The sequence below is a fragment of the Somniosus microcephalus genome, chromosome 10 (assembly GCF_052327205.1).
Source record: "Somniosus microcephalus isolate GS21.2 chromosome 10, FLI_Smic_1.0, whole genome shotgun sequence".
Classification (NCBI taxonomy): domain Eukaryota; kingdom Metazoa; phylum Chordata; class Chondrichthyes; order Squaliformes; family Somniosidae; genus Somniosus; species Somniosus microcephalus.
The window spans coordinates 211,890,797-211,906,790 of record NC_140996.1 but is presented as its reverse complement, the minus strand read 5'-3'; the positions used below and the strand labels follow the sequence as shown (position 1 = coordinate 211,906,790).

Sequence of the window (15,994 nt, the reverse complement as noted above, 5' to 3'; positions counted from 1 at the left end):
ATTCGGCCCCTCAAGCCTGCTCCGCCATTCAATGAGATCATGGCTGATCATCCAAATTCAGTACCCTGTCCCTGCTTTCTCCCCATATCTCTTGGTCCCTTTAACCTTAAGAAATATATCTAACTCCTTCTTGAATATATTTAATGAATTGGCCTCAACTGCCTTCTGTGGTAGAGAATTCCACAGGTTCACCACTCTCTGGATGAAGAAATTCCTCCTCATTTCTGTCCTAAATGGCTTACCCCTTATTCTTAGACTGTGACCCCTGGTTCTGGACTCCCCCGCCATCAGGAACATCCTTCCTGCATCTAGTCTGTCTAGTCCTGTTAGAATTTTATAAGTTTCAATGAGATCTCCTCTCATTCTTCTAAACTCCAGCGAATATAAGCCCAGTCGACCCAATCTCTCCTCATAAGTCATTCCTGCCATCCCAGGTATCAGTCTGGTGAATCTTCGCTGCACTCCCTCCATGGCAAGAACACCCTTCCTCAGATTAGGCGACCAAAACTGCACACAATACTCAAGGTGTGGTCTCGCCAAGGCCCTGTACAACTGCAGCAAGACATCCTTGTTCCTGTACTCAAACCCTCTCGCTATGAAGGCCAACATACCATTTGCCTTCATAACCGCCTGCTGCACCTGCATGCTTACCTTCAGCGACTGGTGCACAAGGACACCCAGGTCTCGTTGCACTTCCCCTTCTCCCAATCTATTGCCGTTCAGATAATCTGCCTTCCTGTTTTTGCCACCAAAGTGGATAACCTCGCATTTATCCACATTATACTGCATCTGCCATGCGTCTGCCCAATCACCCAACCTGTCCAAATCATACTGGAGTTTCTCAGCATCCTCCTCACAGCGCACACGCCCACCCAGCTTTGTGTCTTCTGCAAACTTGGAGATATTACATCTAGTTCCCTCGTCTAGATCATTAATATCTATTGTGAATAGCTGGGGTCCTAGCACCGATCCCTGCGGTACTCCACTAGTCACTGCCTGCCTCTCGGAAAAAGACCCGTTTATTCCAACTCTTTGCTTCCTGTCTGCCAACTAGTTCACTATCCAAGTCAGTACCTTACCCCCAATCCCATGTGCTTTAACTTTGCACTCTAATCTCTTATGTGGGACCTTATCGAAAGCCTTCTGCAAGTCCAAATACACCACATCCACTGGTTCTCCCTTATCTATTCTACCAGTTACATCCTCAAAAAATTCCAGTAGATTAGTCAAGCACGATTTACCTTTTGTAAATCCATGTTGACTTTGTCCGATCCTGTCACTGCTTTCGAAGTGCTCTGCTATTACATCTTTTATAATGGACTCTAGCATTTTCTCCAATGGTATCAGGCTTACCGGTCTATAATTCCCCATTTTCTCTCTACCACCTTTTTTAAATATTGGGGTTACATTAGCTACCCTCCAATCCATGGGAACTGTGCCAGAGTCTATAGAATTTTGGAAGATGACCAGCAATGCATCTACTATTTCTAGGGCCACTTCCTTAAGTACCCTAGGATGTAGATTATCAGGCTCTGGGGATTTATCGGCCTCCAATCCCGTCAATTTCCCTAACGCCATTTCCGTACAAATACTGATTTCATTCAGTTCCTCCCTTTCATTAGACCCTATGTTCCCCGACATCTCTGGGAGGTTATTGGTGTCCTCCTTTGTGAAGACAGAACCAAAGTATGTATTTAATTGGTCAGCCATTTCTTTGTTCTTCATTATAAATTCCTCTGATTCTGATTGCAAGGGACCTACGCTTGACTTCACCAATCTTTTTCTCTTCACATATCTATAGAAGCTTTTACAGTCAGTTTTTATGTTCCCTGCAAGCTTACTCTCATACTCTATTTCCCCCCTCTTAATTAATCCTTTTGTCCTCCTTTGCTGAATCCTAAACTGCTCCCAATCCTCAGGTTTGCTGCTTTTACTGGCCAATTTATATGTCCTCTCCTTGGATCTTATGCTATCCCTAATTTCCCTTGTTAGCAACGGTTGCGCCACCTTTTTTGTTTTATTTTTTTGCCAGACGGATGAACAAATTCTGTAGTTCATCCATGCGATCTTTAAATATTTGCCATTGCCTATTTACCGTCAACCCTTTAAGTAACATTCCCCAATCCCTCCTAGCCAACTCTCGCCTCATACCATCGTAGTTTCCTTTATTTAAATTCAGGATCCTAGTCTCTGAGTCAACTACTTCACTCTTCATCTTAATGAGGAATTCTATCATATTATGATCGCTCCTCCCCAAGTGGCCTCGCACAACAAGATTGCTAATCAATCCTTTCTCATGACATAATACCCGGGCAGGGAACCCGTCCCCGACGTCGCACGCACGCTGTGAAGTTAAAACTCCGCAGTGTGTCGGAAAACCCGACTTTCCAGGTTCCCGCCGGGTCCCCCCGCACCATATGTGTGGGACCTGGGAAATTCCAGTCCTTTCTCGTTTTGTCCTCTTCTCCCCCCCCCCCCCCCCCCCAAACCCAGAAAGATCTTAGACAGTGGTAGGATTTAGATTCTTATAATTTGAATAATGGAAAGTAGACACTATTTTTAATCCTTCTCAGCTGCAATCAGTACTGTTGCTGTCAACACGCACCCCCCCCCCCTCGCAGCCCCCTGCAAACAAACTGATACCATTTGGCTGCACTTGATGGCTGCACTTGATGTGCTGCAGAAATACAGTGGAACCCTTTATATAAAAATATATTGCAATCCACTGTTCCTCATGTAACAAAACTCCCTGAAACAAATGACAATATCAGTACCTGATGAGATAGGGAAGACAAAGTGGTGCGCTGCAATAGTGCACTGACTTTAGAGAGTGGGAGGACACGATCACCCAGCGGGTGAATTCCTGATTAGATACTGGTTGTTAGACACGAAGGAAAATAGGAGGAGCATGTTACTTGCATGCTGCATACTCTAGGAATGTTGGGTTGGAATAGCAAGAGGGGAGGGGAAATGGAAAAAAAAGTTGCAAATGAAATGGAGAAGTATAAACTAAATTACAGTATATAATAATAATCAACTTTATTGTCATTGTTAGTGCACAAGTGCAGTACAACGAAATGTAGGCTTGCGGCTCCTGAGTGTACATTTAGATTAAGACATTTAAACATTCAACATACATTTGGCTTGTAATACATTAACATAAACGTAGCCATAATAAAGTGCATTGGCAGATGTGCAGGCTTTAGAGTTTATTTGTGGAGTTCAGTAGGATGACGGCCCTGGGAAAGAAGCTGTTCCTAAATCTGGTCGTACGGGTGCGAATGCATCTGTAGCGTCTCCCAGATGGCAGGAGGGCGAACAGACTGTGGCTGGGGTGGGTAGGGTCTTTGATGATGGACCGTGACCTCCGTAAACAGCGTTTCTGGTATATGTGCTCTATGGTCGGTAGCCGGGTGCCGGTAATGCGTTGGGCAGTTTTGACTACCCGCTGCAGGGCTTTCCGGTCATAGTAGCTACAGCTGCCATACCATACTGTGATACAGTTCGTCAGGATGCTCTCTATTGTGCAGCGGTAAAAGTTAGAGAGGATCAGGGGTGACAGGTTACATCTCTTCAGCCTCCTTAGGAAATATAGCCTGCTGAGTTTGAAATGGTTGACGATTATTGTGCAATGAATCTGACATGAGTGACTGTACTTTCTAAAAGACAGGGCTGTCGGTGAACAAGATTGATTTTAAAAAAAAAATAAGAGCAGGGCAGTGATATACGGTGGCATAGTGGCCAGTGGTATTCTGGATGCAAGTCTGATTTCTTTCCCCTCCACCCCCTCCTCCCTTTCCACACCCCGGAGTTGCTGATCTCGGCCATATTGCTGTGGGAGGCACTGAATGGAATTTTACTGTTAATAAAATCTCCTGTTATTATATCAGTTCACTGTCTGGCTTCAATTTAATTTGTGCTTTTTTTCTATGTACACTTGATGCAGGCCATGCAGCATTGTCTGTTATCAATCAAAGTGCCCTAGGAGTGGATCAAGGAAAGCTCCGAGCCTTGCCTAAATCAGTGGGTGATGTTTGTCGAGTGGTATATCAGGCCAAGTGCTCTTTAATAAAGGTAAATATATTTTGTATATGCTCATATGTAACTGCTTTTCAACAGTTAACCTTAGATGTTACTTTTAAGGTGCTGTCCTGTTGACGATGTAAGTTGTTGCAATCTGATTAATTTGTTTTGCATTGAAATCTTAGACCCACCAAGAGCAAGGACGTTCATACAAAGAGGTGTGTGCACCGGTAATTGAACGTCTGAGGTTTTTGTTCAACGAGCTGCGGCCTGCTGTCAGTAACGACCTTTCTATAATGTCTAAACTGAAACTGCTAAGTTCATCGCCTCGATGGCGGAAAATTACCCAGAAAATCATCCGTGAAAGGAGGAGGATGAGAGGTATGTAGAAATAGAAATGATCCCGCTTGGCAAGACTGAAGAATAAAACGCATGCACCCACACAAAAGGCTTGCATGAAGCGTGCATATTTTTACTTGTATATCATATCTGTATATGTGAAAAATACAAGCCATAAATTTGATCAAAAGGTGCTATTGTATTGAAGTACAGTTTTGGGAGCAAAATTTTTTCAAAATTTTAGTTCTACAAAAAAGGAGAAGGCAATTAACTTTACGGCAATGACTTTGTTTATATAAACTTTAACCTTGTCCTGTTTTTAATATTTATATAACCTATTAAGTTCCTCATTGAGATTCAAACCTTTAATTTCTTAGTACTTCATGTGAGCAAAAGAAGTTGCAAATTAGATTAAACATTGACCTCAATATACAAAACTCATTTGTCTCTCAAGTAGAGGAGATACCTTAAAAGCTGCATGTTTTTTTTTGTTGTTGCCTTCTTTCAACTTCACCTTTGGCCTCACTATTGAACCTGTAGAGTTTTCCCAATGACACAAGCAGTGTCATAACTTAGTTGACTGGCTAGGTGTGAGCAGGAGGCATCAACTCCGACTAGACTAGCAAAAGTTCCGTGAATATTAATCCTCCGTAGAAACATCAGCTGAAACTCAGGTTCAGATTCATTTTTTTTCCTTCTAGTCGAGAGTTACGATCACTTTCCTGCCATTCTGCCATTGAAAATTTGGTTCAAGGTTTTTGGTGGCTTACACATCTGGATTGATGTTGGCTGATATTGTAGTTAATCATTTTTATGTAATAGTGTTGCATTTGTGAGTTTTGCTGTACCTGACTTGCAATTTTAAACGAAAAAGAAAACTACGTAGCTCAAGCTAACCGTGAACATTTATAATGACCAAGTGCTAATGCGCCAAGTAAAAGTTTCTTACTTTTATGTTGTGTTGCTTTTAGCTTTTTGTTCCCGTGTTTTTTAAAAGAAACTTTCGTCCCTTGTATGGAAGATCACCTGTGGTTTGCTCTCAACCTATTCATAGTGCTGACTGTGTGGTGACTCTTCACAGTTCCAAAGAAGTCTGAATCTGCTGATGTGGAAGAATCCAAGATTGAAAACAGTGAGAGTGATGTAGAAGATTCCTGTGTTGTACCTCTTAGCCCTGGAGGTGTGGATAAAAAGGCCATTCCTCTGAAATCAAAGGTAAGATAGTAACAAAGATTCCTGTTTCATGTGGAGCGTGTATTTTTAAAAAACCTCAAAAGATCCAGGATGGTGTGTTGCCTCCCTGGTGCAAGGGTCAAGGATGTCTCAGAGCGGCTGCAGAACATTTTGGAAGGGGAGGGTGAACAGCCAGTTGTCGTGGTGCATATAGGTACCAACGATATAGGTAAAAAACGGGATGAGGTCCTAAAAGCTGAATATAGGGAGTTAGGAGGTAAATTAAAAATAGGACCTCAAAGGTAGTAATCTCAGGATTGCTACCAGTGCCACGTGCTAGTCAGAGTAGAAATACAGGAAACTTTGAGCTATCCGGAAGTTGAATGTCCAGCAACTTTGATCTAACGGCAGAAATCAGCAGCCGTTTTGGTTAGGTGTTTTTTTTTCTCCTAGCACTTTTTTCACAGGCAGGCTCTGGAAAGCGTCTTTGTCGCTTAGCAACAGCTTCAGAGACGCTTCCAAGCTACTGGGCCGAGTGTTTACAAGCTGTTGCTGAGCAACAGTGTTTGTGGTCAGACACGGCATGCTCTAGAAAGCGTCTCTGTATCTTAGCAACAGCTTCAGAGACGCTTCCAAGCCACGGGCCGAGTGGTTACAAGCTGTTGCTGAGCAACAGTGTTTGTGGTCAGATACTGCGATGAAAAGCTCCTATCTGATAACATTGACGCTGGTCTATCCGGAGCTTTTAAAAAAACGGCAGTAGCTCGGTCCCATGGGTGCCGGATAGCACAAAGTTTCCTGTAGAAGGATATTTCAGATGAATACGTGGCTAGAGGAATGGTGCCAGGGGGAGGGATTCAAATTCCTGGGACATTGGAACCGGTTCTGGGGGAGGTGGGACCAGAACAAACCAGATGGTTTGCACCTGGGCAGGGCCGGGACCGATGTCTTAGGGGGAGTGTTTGCTAGTGCTCTGGGGGAGGGTTTAAACTGAAATGGCAGGGGGTTGGGAACCTGAGCAGGGAGACAGAGGAAAGGGAAACGAGGATAAAAGCAAAAGATAGGAAGGAGAAAAACAGAAGTGGCAGTCAGAGAAATCAAGGGTTTAAATCAAACATGGCCACCGTAAATAATAATTCTAATAGGTCTAAGAGCATTAAAAAAACAAGCCTGAAGGCTTTGTGTCTTAATGCGAGGAGCATTCGTAATAAGGTGGATGAATTAGCTGCACAAATAGAGGTAAACGAATATGATTTGATTGGAATTACGGAAACATGGCTCCAGGGTGGCCAAGGCTGGGATTTCAACATCCAGGGGTATTCAATATTCAGGAAAGATAGGCAAAAAGGAAATGGAGGTGAGATAGCATTGGTGGTTAAAGAGGGGATTAACACAATTGTAAGGAAGGATATTAGCTCTGATGATGTGGAATTTGTATGGGTAGAACTGAGAAATACCAAGGGACAGAAAACGTTAGTGGGAGTGGTATATCGACCTCCAAACAGTAATGCGGAGGTTGGGGATGGTATTAAAAGGGAAATTAGAGAAGCGTGCAAAAGGGCACAGCGGTCATCATGGGTGACTTTAATCTACATATAGATTGGGCTAACCAAATTAGTAACAATACTGTGGAGGAGGAATTCCTGGAGTGTTTATGGGATGGTTTCCTGGACCAATATGTCGAGGAACCAACTAGAGATCAGGCCATCTTAGACTGGGTATTATGTAATGAGAAAGGATTAATTAGCAATCTTGTTGTACGAGGCCCCTTAGGTCGGAGCGATCATAATATGATCGAATTCTTCATTAAGATGAAGAGTGAAGTAGTTGACTCAGAGACTAGGGTCCTGAATTTAAATAAAGGAAACTACGATGGTATGAGGCGTGAGTTGGGTAGGATTGATTGGGGAATGTCACTCAAAGTGTTGATGGTGGATAGGCAATGGCAAACATTCAAAGACCGCATGGATGAACTACAGAATTTGTTCATCCCAGTTTGGCATAAAAAAAAACAAAAAAGGTGACTCAACCGTGACTAACAAGGGAAATTAGGGATAGTATAAGATCCAAGGAGAGGACATATAAATTGGCCAGAAAAAGCAGTAAACCTGAGGATTGGGAGCAGTTTAGGATTCAACAAAGGAGGACAAAGGGATTAATTAAGAGGGGAAAATAGAATATGAGAGTAAGCTTGCAGGGAACATAAAAACTAACTGTAAAAGCTTTTATAGATATGTGAAGAGAAAAAGATTGGTGAAGTCAAGCGTAGGTCCCTTGCAGTCAGAATCAGGGGAATTTATAATGGGGAACAAAGAAATGGCGGACCAGTTAAATACATATTTTGGTTCTGTCTTCACAAAGGAGGACACAAATAACCTCCCAGAGATGTCGGGGAACATAGGGTCTGATGAAAGGGAGGAACTGAAAGAAATCAGTATTTGTAGGGAAATGGTGTTAGGGAAATTGACGGGATTGAAGGCCGATAAATCCCCAGGGCCTGATAATTTACATCCTAGGGTACTTAAGGAAGTGGCCCTAGAAATAGTAGATGCATTGCTGATCATCTTCCAACATTCGATGGAATCTGGAACAGTACCCATGGATTGGAGGGTAGCTAATGTTACCCCACTATTCAAAAAAGGTGGTAGAGAGAAAACGGGGAATGACAGACCGGTAAGCCTGACATCGGTAGTGGGGAAAATGCTAGAGTCCATTATAAAAGATGGAATAGCAGAGCACTTTGAAAGCAGTGACAGGATCGGACAAAGTCAACATGGATTTACAAAAGGTAAATCGTGCTTGACTAATCTACTGGCTTTTTTTGAGGATGTAACTGGTAAAATAGATAAGGGAGAACCAGTGGATGTGGTATATTTGGACTTTCAGAAGGCTTTTGATAAGGTCCCGCATAAGAGATTAGTGTGTAAAGTTAAGCCACATGGGATTGGGGGCAAGGTATTGACTTGGATAGAGAACTGGTTGGCAGACAGAAAGCAAAGAGTTGGAATAAACGGGTCTTTTTCCGAGTGGCAGGCAGTGACTAGTGGCGTACCGCAGGGATCGGTCCTTGGACCCCAGCTATTTACAATATATATTAATGATCTAGACAAGGGAACTAGATGTAATATCTCCAAGTTTGCAGAAGACACAAAGCTGGGTGAGCGTGTGTGCTGTGAGGAGGATGCCGAGAAACTCCAGGATGATTTGGACAGGTTGGGTGATTGGGCAGAAGCATGGCAGATGCAATATAACGTGGATAAATGTGAGGTTATCCACTTTGGTGTCCAAAACAGGAAGGCAGATTATTATCTGAATGGCAATAGATTGGGAGAAGGGGAAGTGCAACGAGACCTGGGTGTCCTTGTGCACCAGTCACTGAAGGTAAGCATGCAGGTGCAGCAGGCGGTTATGAAGGCAAATGGTATGTTGGCCTTCATAGCGAGAGGGTTTGAGTACAGGAACAAGGATGTCTTGCTCTAGTTGTACAGGGCCTTGGTGAGACCACACCTTGAGTATTGTGTGCAGTTTTGATCGCCTTATCTGAGGAAGGATGTTCTTGACATGGAGGGAGTTTAGCAAAGATTCACCAGGCTGATACCTGGGATGGCAGGAATGACGTATGAGGAGAGATTGGGTCGATTGGGCTTGTACTCGCTGGAGTTTAGAAGAATGAGAGGGGATCTCATTGAAACTTATAAAATTCTGATGGGACTGGACAGACTAGATGCAGGAAGGATGTTCCCGATGGCAGGGGAGTCCAGAACCAGGGGTCACAGTCTAAGGATAAGGGGTAAGCCATTTAGGACAGAAATGAGGAGGAATTTCTTCATCCAGAGAGTGGTGAACCTGTGGAATTCTCTACCACAGAAGGCAGTAGAGGCCAATTCATTAAATATATTCAAGAAGGAGTTGGATATATTTCTTAAGGCTAAAGGGATCAAGGGATATGGGGAGAAAGCAGGGACAGGGTACTGAATTTGGATGATCAGCCATGATCGCATTGAATGGCGGAGCAGGCTTGAGGGGCCGAATGGCCTACTCCTGCTCCTATCTTCTATGTTTCTATGTCATTGTTATGCCTGCGGAATTTTGAAAAACCTTGGCCTAGAAATTCGGTGGGTTGCGCCACCAGTTAGCGCCTAAAGAGGGCACTCAGTGGCTTTCGCGCCACTGGCCGCGCCTCCAGCGATATTTAGCTGGGGCGCTAATGGTGGCGTTCGCCTGTTGCGCTGCGCCGCCACCGATGACGTCATCGGTGTGCGCAGCGCCCCGATCACGATATTTGGCAGCGACCGCCTCTGTAGCGCCGTTCGCAAATGGCGCCCGGTTCACGGGGCCTACCTGTGGCGGCAGTGGCGCAAATTAAGGTGGAGGTGCGGGGCGGCCGTTTTTTGCGGCGGCCGCCTGCCAGCACCTCCGTCCCCGGCCTCCTGATCGCCCCCCGCGGCATTGCTGGCTGTTTTCCGTGAGCCCGGCACTTCTCCTCGGTGCCGGGCTCTTTTGCCGGCACTCGCGATCTCCGATCGTGCTGGTGCAGGCCCCTCCCCCTTAAGAATGGGAGGAAGGCCTGCAGTACCGCAGCGCGCTGACGCTGCGGCGCGTTGCATTGCGATATTCAGTTTCAGCGCCTTAAGAGGGACGCGGAGCGCCTCGAGCCTCTCCCCGTGTCCCTCTTGGGGCGCTTAAGCTGAATTTCCAGCGGCCGCTAATGCTCCAAATGCTGCGCTAAATCCGGCGCCCAGGCGAGCTTGGCGCCTCATTTGCGGCTCCACCCAATTTCTCCCCCCTTGACTTTGGAATGAACGGAACAAATGGGGAAAGTATATCCGTGTATACTATACTTAAAAACCTTTCATAATTGGCTGTAAGTTAAATTATGTTTGTATTCTTTAATTATTTCCATTCTTTTGTGCATAAGAATCAAACCGGGTAAAATTTTCCCTGTCTTCTCTTTCCTCTTCCTTACATACTCTCTCTTTACTTACACATCTCTTCATGGTGTGCCTCTTTCTTTGTCTTCCATGCTTTCTGTCTCATTTCTCACTCATTCTGATTCTGAGATACTGGCCCAGATTTTCTTTGGAGACCTGTGCCATTATAATGGCAAACACATTTGGCTGCAAGCAAACCTGTGTGCTTTTGAAATTTTGCATTTTGTGAGGCCACCTTCATTCTATAAATAACATGCTGATTTAAATTTGTGTATTTTATTCTGTGTTGTGATCCAGGACAAGTGGCAGCCGCTTCTTTCTTCTGTAGCAAGTGTTCACCGATACAAATGGCTGAAACACAATGTTCAGGGTTCTTTTCCACAATCGGCATTGATGGCTAATATAGTTGACTTTGCACTGAAGGAAGAGCCAATAGATGTGGAGAAAATGAGAAAATGTCTCTTAAAACAGGTGAGGCAGAGTTTCCCACTGAATGTAAGACTGTTATACTGAGAAGATTTTATTTCCTGTTACAATTCCTCAACTTGGTGACTTGTTTTAAATATTTATTGATCTATTTTTTGCTTTTGCAGTTGGAGAGAGCTGAAGTTCGTTTGGAGGGAATAGACACCATGCTTAAACTGGTATCAAAAAGTTTTTTGCTTCCATCAGTGCAATATGGCATGTTATGTGGTTGGCAAAGACTCATCCCTGAGGGGATAAATATAGGGTAAAAGTGCTTATTTTTAATTTTCTTTTAAGGGGTTATTTGTATGTATACACCTCATATATTTGAAAGTGGGTAGAATTGGAGGTTCACCATAGCATAATTTATGGCGGAAATGGTAGTACAGGAAACTTTGTGCTATCCGGGACCGAGCTGCTGCCGTTGCCTCAAAACCGCCGGACACTCCAGAGTTAATGTTGAAAGATATGGAGATTTTTATCTCCGTATCTGACAACAAACACTGTTGCTTAGCAACAGCTTCTAAACACTCGGGTGTGGCTGCAAGCGTCTGTAGCTGAAGCTGTTGCTATAGCTACAGACCTTGCAGTGTTTTACTGGGGGAAAAAAAGCAAAGAAAACAAACGAAAAGAATAAAAAACGGCTCCTGATTTTTGCCGGTGGCTCCAGCTTGCCGGATGGTTCGCCTCCGGATAGCACAAAGTTTCCTGTATATTGTAATTCTACTTCACGTCATCTAATGGTGAAAAAATATTCTTGATATTTAGCAAGGTTTCCTGTGGTTTTCTTTTTTGCACAGGAAAGAAATTTCAACGTTTATTCGAACTTGAGAAAGATTTGAACAGACCACAGTCAGTCAAATTTGTTATTAATCAGTCTGGCTGCAGCAGGTGCATGTATTCCATTTACCATACAAGTGATGGAGCTGGGTTGGTGGCCTCGTGGTGTAATTTTTATCATTTTAGGTAGGATACAGAAAAAGAGTTGGGAAATGGGATTAGATGGCATAGTTACAGATGCAAAGCTAGCAATTGGGGCGTGGTAACAGGGCACTTAGAAAATCATAATATAATTGGGCAGAGTCAACACGGATTTATGAAAGGGAAATTGTGTTTGACAAATCTAATAGAATTTTTTGAGGGTATAACTAGCAGGGTAAATAAGGAGGAGTCAGTACATGTAGAATATTTGGATTTCCAAAAGGCATTCGATAAGGTGTTACACAAGATTAGGGCTCATGGGATTGGAGGTACTGTAATATATTAGCTTGGATTGAGGATTGGTTAACAGACAGAAAACAGAGAGTAGGAATAAATGTGTCATTTTTGGGTTGGCAGGTTGTAACTGGTGGGGTGCTGCAAGGATCAATGTTGGGGCCTCAGCTATTTACAATCTATATTAATGACCGAGATGAAGGGACCGAGTGTAATGTATCCAAGTTTGCTGATGCTACAAAGCTAGGTGGGACAGTAAGCTGTGAGGCGAACACAGAATCTGCAAAGGGATGTAGACAGACTCAGTGAGTGGGCAGTAAGGTGGCAGATGGAGTGTAATGTAGGGAAATGTGAGGTTATTCACTTGGTAGGAAGAATAGAAAAACAGAATATTTTTTAAATGGTGAGAAACTTTCAAATGTTGGTGTTCAGAGAGATTTGGGTGTCCTCGTGCAAGAAACACAGAAAGCTAGCATGCAAGTACAGCAAGCAATAAGGAAGGCAAATGGTATGTTGGCCTTTATTGCAAGGGGGGGCCTTGGTGAGACCACGCCTGGAGTACTGTGCGCAGTTTTGGTCTCCTTATCTAAGGAAGGATATACTTGCCTTGGAGGCGGTGCAACGAAGGTTCACTAGATTGATTCCTGGGATGAGAGGGCTGTCCTATGATGAGAGATTGTGTAGAATGGGCCTATACTCGCTGGGGTTTAGAAGAATAAGAGTTGATCTCATTGAAACAAAAAAGATTCTGAAGGCATTGACAGGGTAGATGCTGAGAGGTTGTTTTCCCCTAGCTGGAGTGTCTAGAACTAGGGGGCATAGTCTCAGGATAAGAGGTAGGCCATTTAAGACTGAGATGAGGAGGAATTTCTTCACTCAGGGTTGTGAATCTTTGGAATTCTCTGCCCCAGAAGGCTGTCGATACTCAGTCGATGAGTATATTTAAGAAAAAGACCAATAGATTTCTGGACACTAAGGGTATCAAGGGATATGGGCTAGGGCAGGAAAGTGAAGTTGAGGTAGAAGCTCAGCCATGATCTTATTGAATGGCAGAGCAGGCTCGAGGGGCTGTATGACCTACTCCTGCTCCTATTACCCATGTTCTTAATGGCACAGGTGTGATGGGTTGAATTATTCCTCCTCGAATCATAGAATGGTACAGCACGGGAGGAGGCCATTCGGCCCATCGAGTCTGCGCCGGCTCTTTCAATTCAATAAAGATAATTAATTTCCTGCTGTGTTACAAGGCCATGGCACTAGATTGATTTAACATGACCTCAAACCCAACATGTGTTAAATGCTTTGAAAAGCATTCCAGGGTTACACTGGGAGGGGTTGGCGGCCTTGTGGGTATCTTGGCTTGTAAGGCAAGGGGAAGGGAGGGAGGCAGCTGAGCGGCTAGTTTCAATCTTAGCAACAAAAGTCCATGAGCTCCTTGCGCTTGTTATTGGAGGTGAGGGTGGAGGAGGCTGGAGAGAGGGATTTGATGTATATGGCTGGTAGTGGAGAAAAGAGTAGATATGCATATACAAGAAACTTTGTGCTATCCGGAGGTGAGCTATCTGGCAATCTGGAGCCACCGGCAAAAATCAGCAGCTGTTTTTTATTCTTTTTGTTTGTTTTTTTTGCTTTGTTTGAATAGTCAAGCTGTGCAAGGTCTGTAGCTATAGCAACAGCTTCAGCTACAGAGCTTGCAGGCCACACCCGAGTGTTTAGAAGCTGTTGCTAAGCAAGAGTGTTTGTTGTCAAATACGGAGATAAGAATCTCCGTATCTCTCAACATTAACTCTGGAGAGTACGGCAGTTTTGAGGCAACGGCAGCAGCTCGGTCCCGTGGGTGCCGGATAGCACAAAGTTTCCTGTACATGTTTGTGTGTGTATAATATATATTATATATGCATGTGTGTATGTATGAATATAATATAGCATTTTATTTATTACGATAGTTTTTTGATTATTATATATTACATTGTTATATTCATGGTGTACAACATACTCAGCAGTATACGTGGTACAGATGCCCTTAAGGGTTTGGAGTTTAAATTGGAATTTCTACTTGTAAAGCTGAACTAATTGCTCTCTGCTATTAGAACACATTTCCAATGATTAGCGACTCTATGCGTGGCAGAAAGCTCCTACTGCAGCACTATAACTTATTACTTGGTGTCCACAGATCTGTGTTCAGTGTGAAGTTTTCTGTTGGGCTTCATCCGTGGACAGTTGAATTTGCATTTGCAATTTGGCATAATTTGTAGGCTTGACTGGCTTGTAAACTATTTCATGATGCAAATCTTAAGTTTTGAAAGGAAACTTATTTCTGAAATGTAAGCTGTGTTATTGAATCATTTTTTCATGTCATCTAATAAGTGAAGCTTTAAGTACTAAATTTTTCAGTGTCTGATTTTATTCATGTTCTCACTTCATACTAAAATAAAAATTCTCTGTTTAGTGAGTCTGTTTCAGACTGCCTAAAAGATGTAGATCTCATTCCTCCATTCAACCGTATGCTACTTGAAGTTACTTTTGGCAAACTTTATGCCTGGGCTATTCAGAACATTCGCACTATGCTGCTGGATGCACAAGGCAGATTTGATGATCTAGGTAAGAATGTGTTAATTCAGAAATAATGTAAAGAACTTATGAAGTGCTTCTTTCAGTAGTATCTACTATTAATAGCTGCTCTGGTAAAAGCATGTCATTTATTGAATGTGTTAAAATTTCTGTGAGGAGTTGAACATTGAGGTTTTCTTGGTAAAAGTCAGGAAAACTCTAGTTACTTACAATGCTTAGTTTTAGAGAGTGAACATATTGGGACATTCATTCACCGAGCTTATTGTGTTCAGCTGACCGAGTAACCTAGTTCCTTGAAGTTTTGAAGTCCCAGTACAGTGGTTCAGAATGGTAATTGGACAATAAAAGTCACACTGCATGTAAAAGCCTAAAATACCAGCCTGATTAAAACTTTTTGAGAGCCTCATAAATTAAACTGGTAACATTGCTCTGGGGTAATTAGATGTGCATGTTTACATATTTGTAAATTTATTACAAATTGTAGGGAGAAATATGACCACTCTCTAACTCTGGCAATCTATTGGTGTTTTATCAGTACTCCTGCACATGGCATGCTGTTAACTGGGTATCTGTGCTCAACATAATGTAGGAATTGACCTGTGCAACCTGGAGCACACTGTCCTTCTTTCTAGCATTGCAAGCACCATCAAGAATGATACCTATTGTAAGAATGGCATACATCTCCCATACAATACGCATGCCATTGTTGGCATTTTACACAGGATATCCTGGTTTAAAAAAACAACTAGTTTTATTGTCTCCCCTAGTGAATAAATGTGTTAAGGCAGTTAAATGCTGGTTAAGAAAGAAAAATATGGAAACTGCAGAAACAAAAAGTTGTAAAATGAATCCTTTTTAACAGGGTTCTGATGGTGAGGTGCGTCTATTATGTTTAAGCTTGTTTCAAATAGCCAGTTACAAGTCATCCTTATATGATACGGCTTTGTTAAAGTGAACATGTTTACGATTTGGTACAGAGAAACTATGACCTTTTTTATTTCTATTGTGACCTGTTCTATTTGTTTTCACAGAAGAACACAATGGCACTAGTAACATGTACAACAAGTTTTATTCTAGTTTAATTGGTAGCTGCACTCAGCTGATTTTGACCTCCATTTTTAGCATTCTGGAATGAGTAATCATCTGATAAAATATTCCTCAACGATTTATTTTCAAAATAGCAAACATGTTTGTAATGATGCAGCCATATTGTATATTAATAACATTGGATGCAAGAGAAGCACTAAAGTTTAAAAAAAACAGTTGCAATTGATTTT

The 15,994-nt window shown here is 42.8% G+C and overlaps 1 protein-coding gene across 5 annotated transcripts in view; it reads left to right on the top strand.

The window, feature by feature from the left end:
* herc2 (HECT and RLD domain containing E3 ubiquitin protein ligase 2) overlaps positions 1 to 15,994 on the top strand; it is a 233,973-nt gene that overhangs the window by 113,383 nt on the left and 104,596 nt on the right. For all 5 annotated transcript variants that reach the window (XM_085999555.1, XM_085999557.1, XM_085999558.1 and 2 more), the window contains exons 29-34: positions 3,947 to 4,074; positions 4,209 to 4,404; positions 5,444 to 5,577; positions 10,764 to 10,937; positions 11,060 to 11,196; positions 14,596 to 14,747. In XM_085999555.1, coding sequence (XP_085855681.1) covers positions 3,947 to 4,074; positions 4,209 to 4,404; positions 5,444 to 5,577; positions 10,764 to 10,937; positions 11,060 to 11,196; positions 14,596 to 14,747 — 921 coding nt within the window. The remainder of the gene's footprint in view (positions 1 to 3,946; positions 4,075 to 4,208; positions 4,405 to 5,443; positions 5,578 to 10,763; positions 10,938 to 11,059; positions 11,197 to 14,595; positions 14,748 to 15,994) is intronic.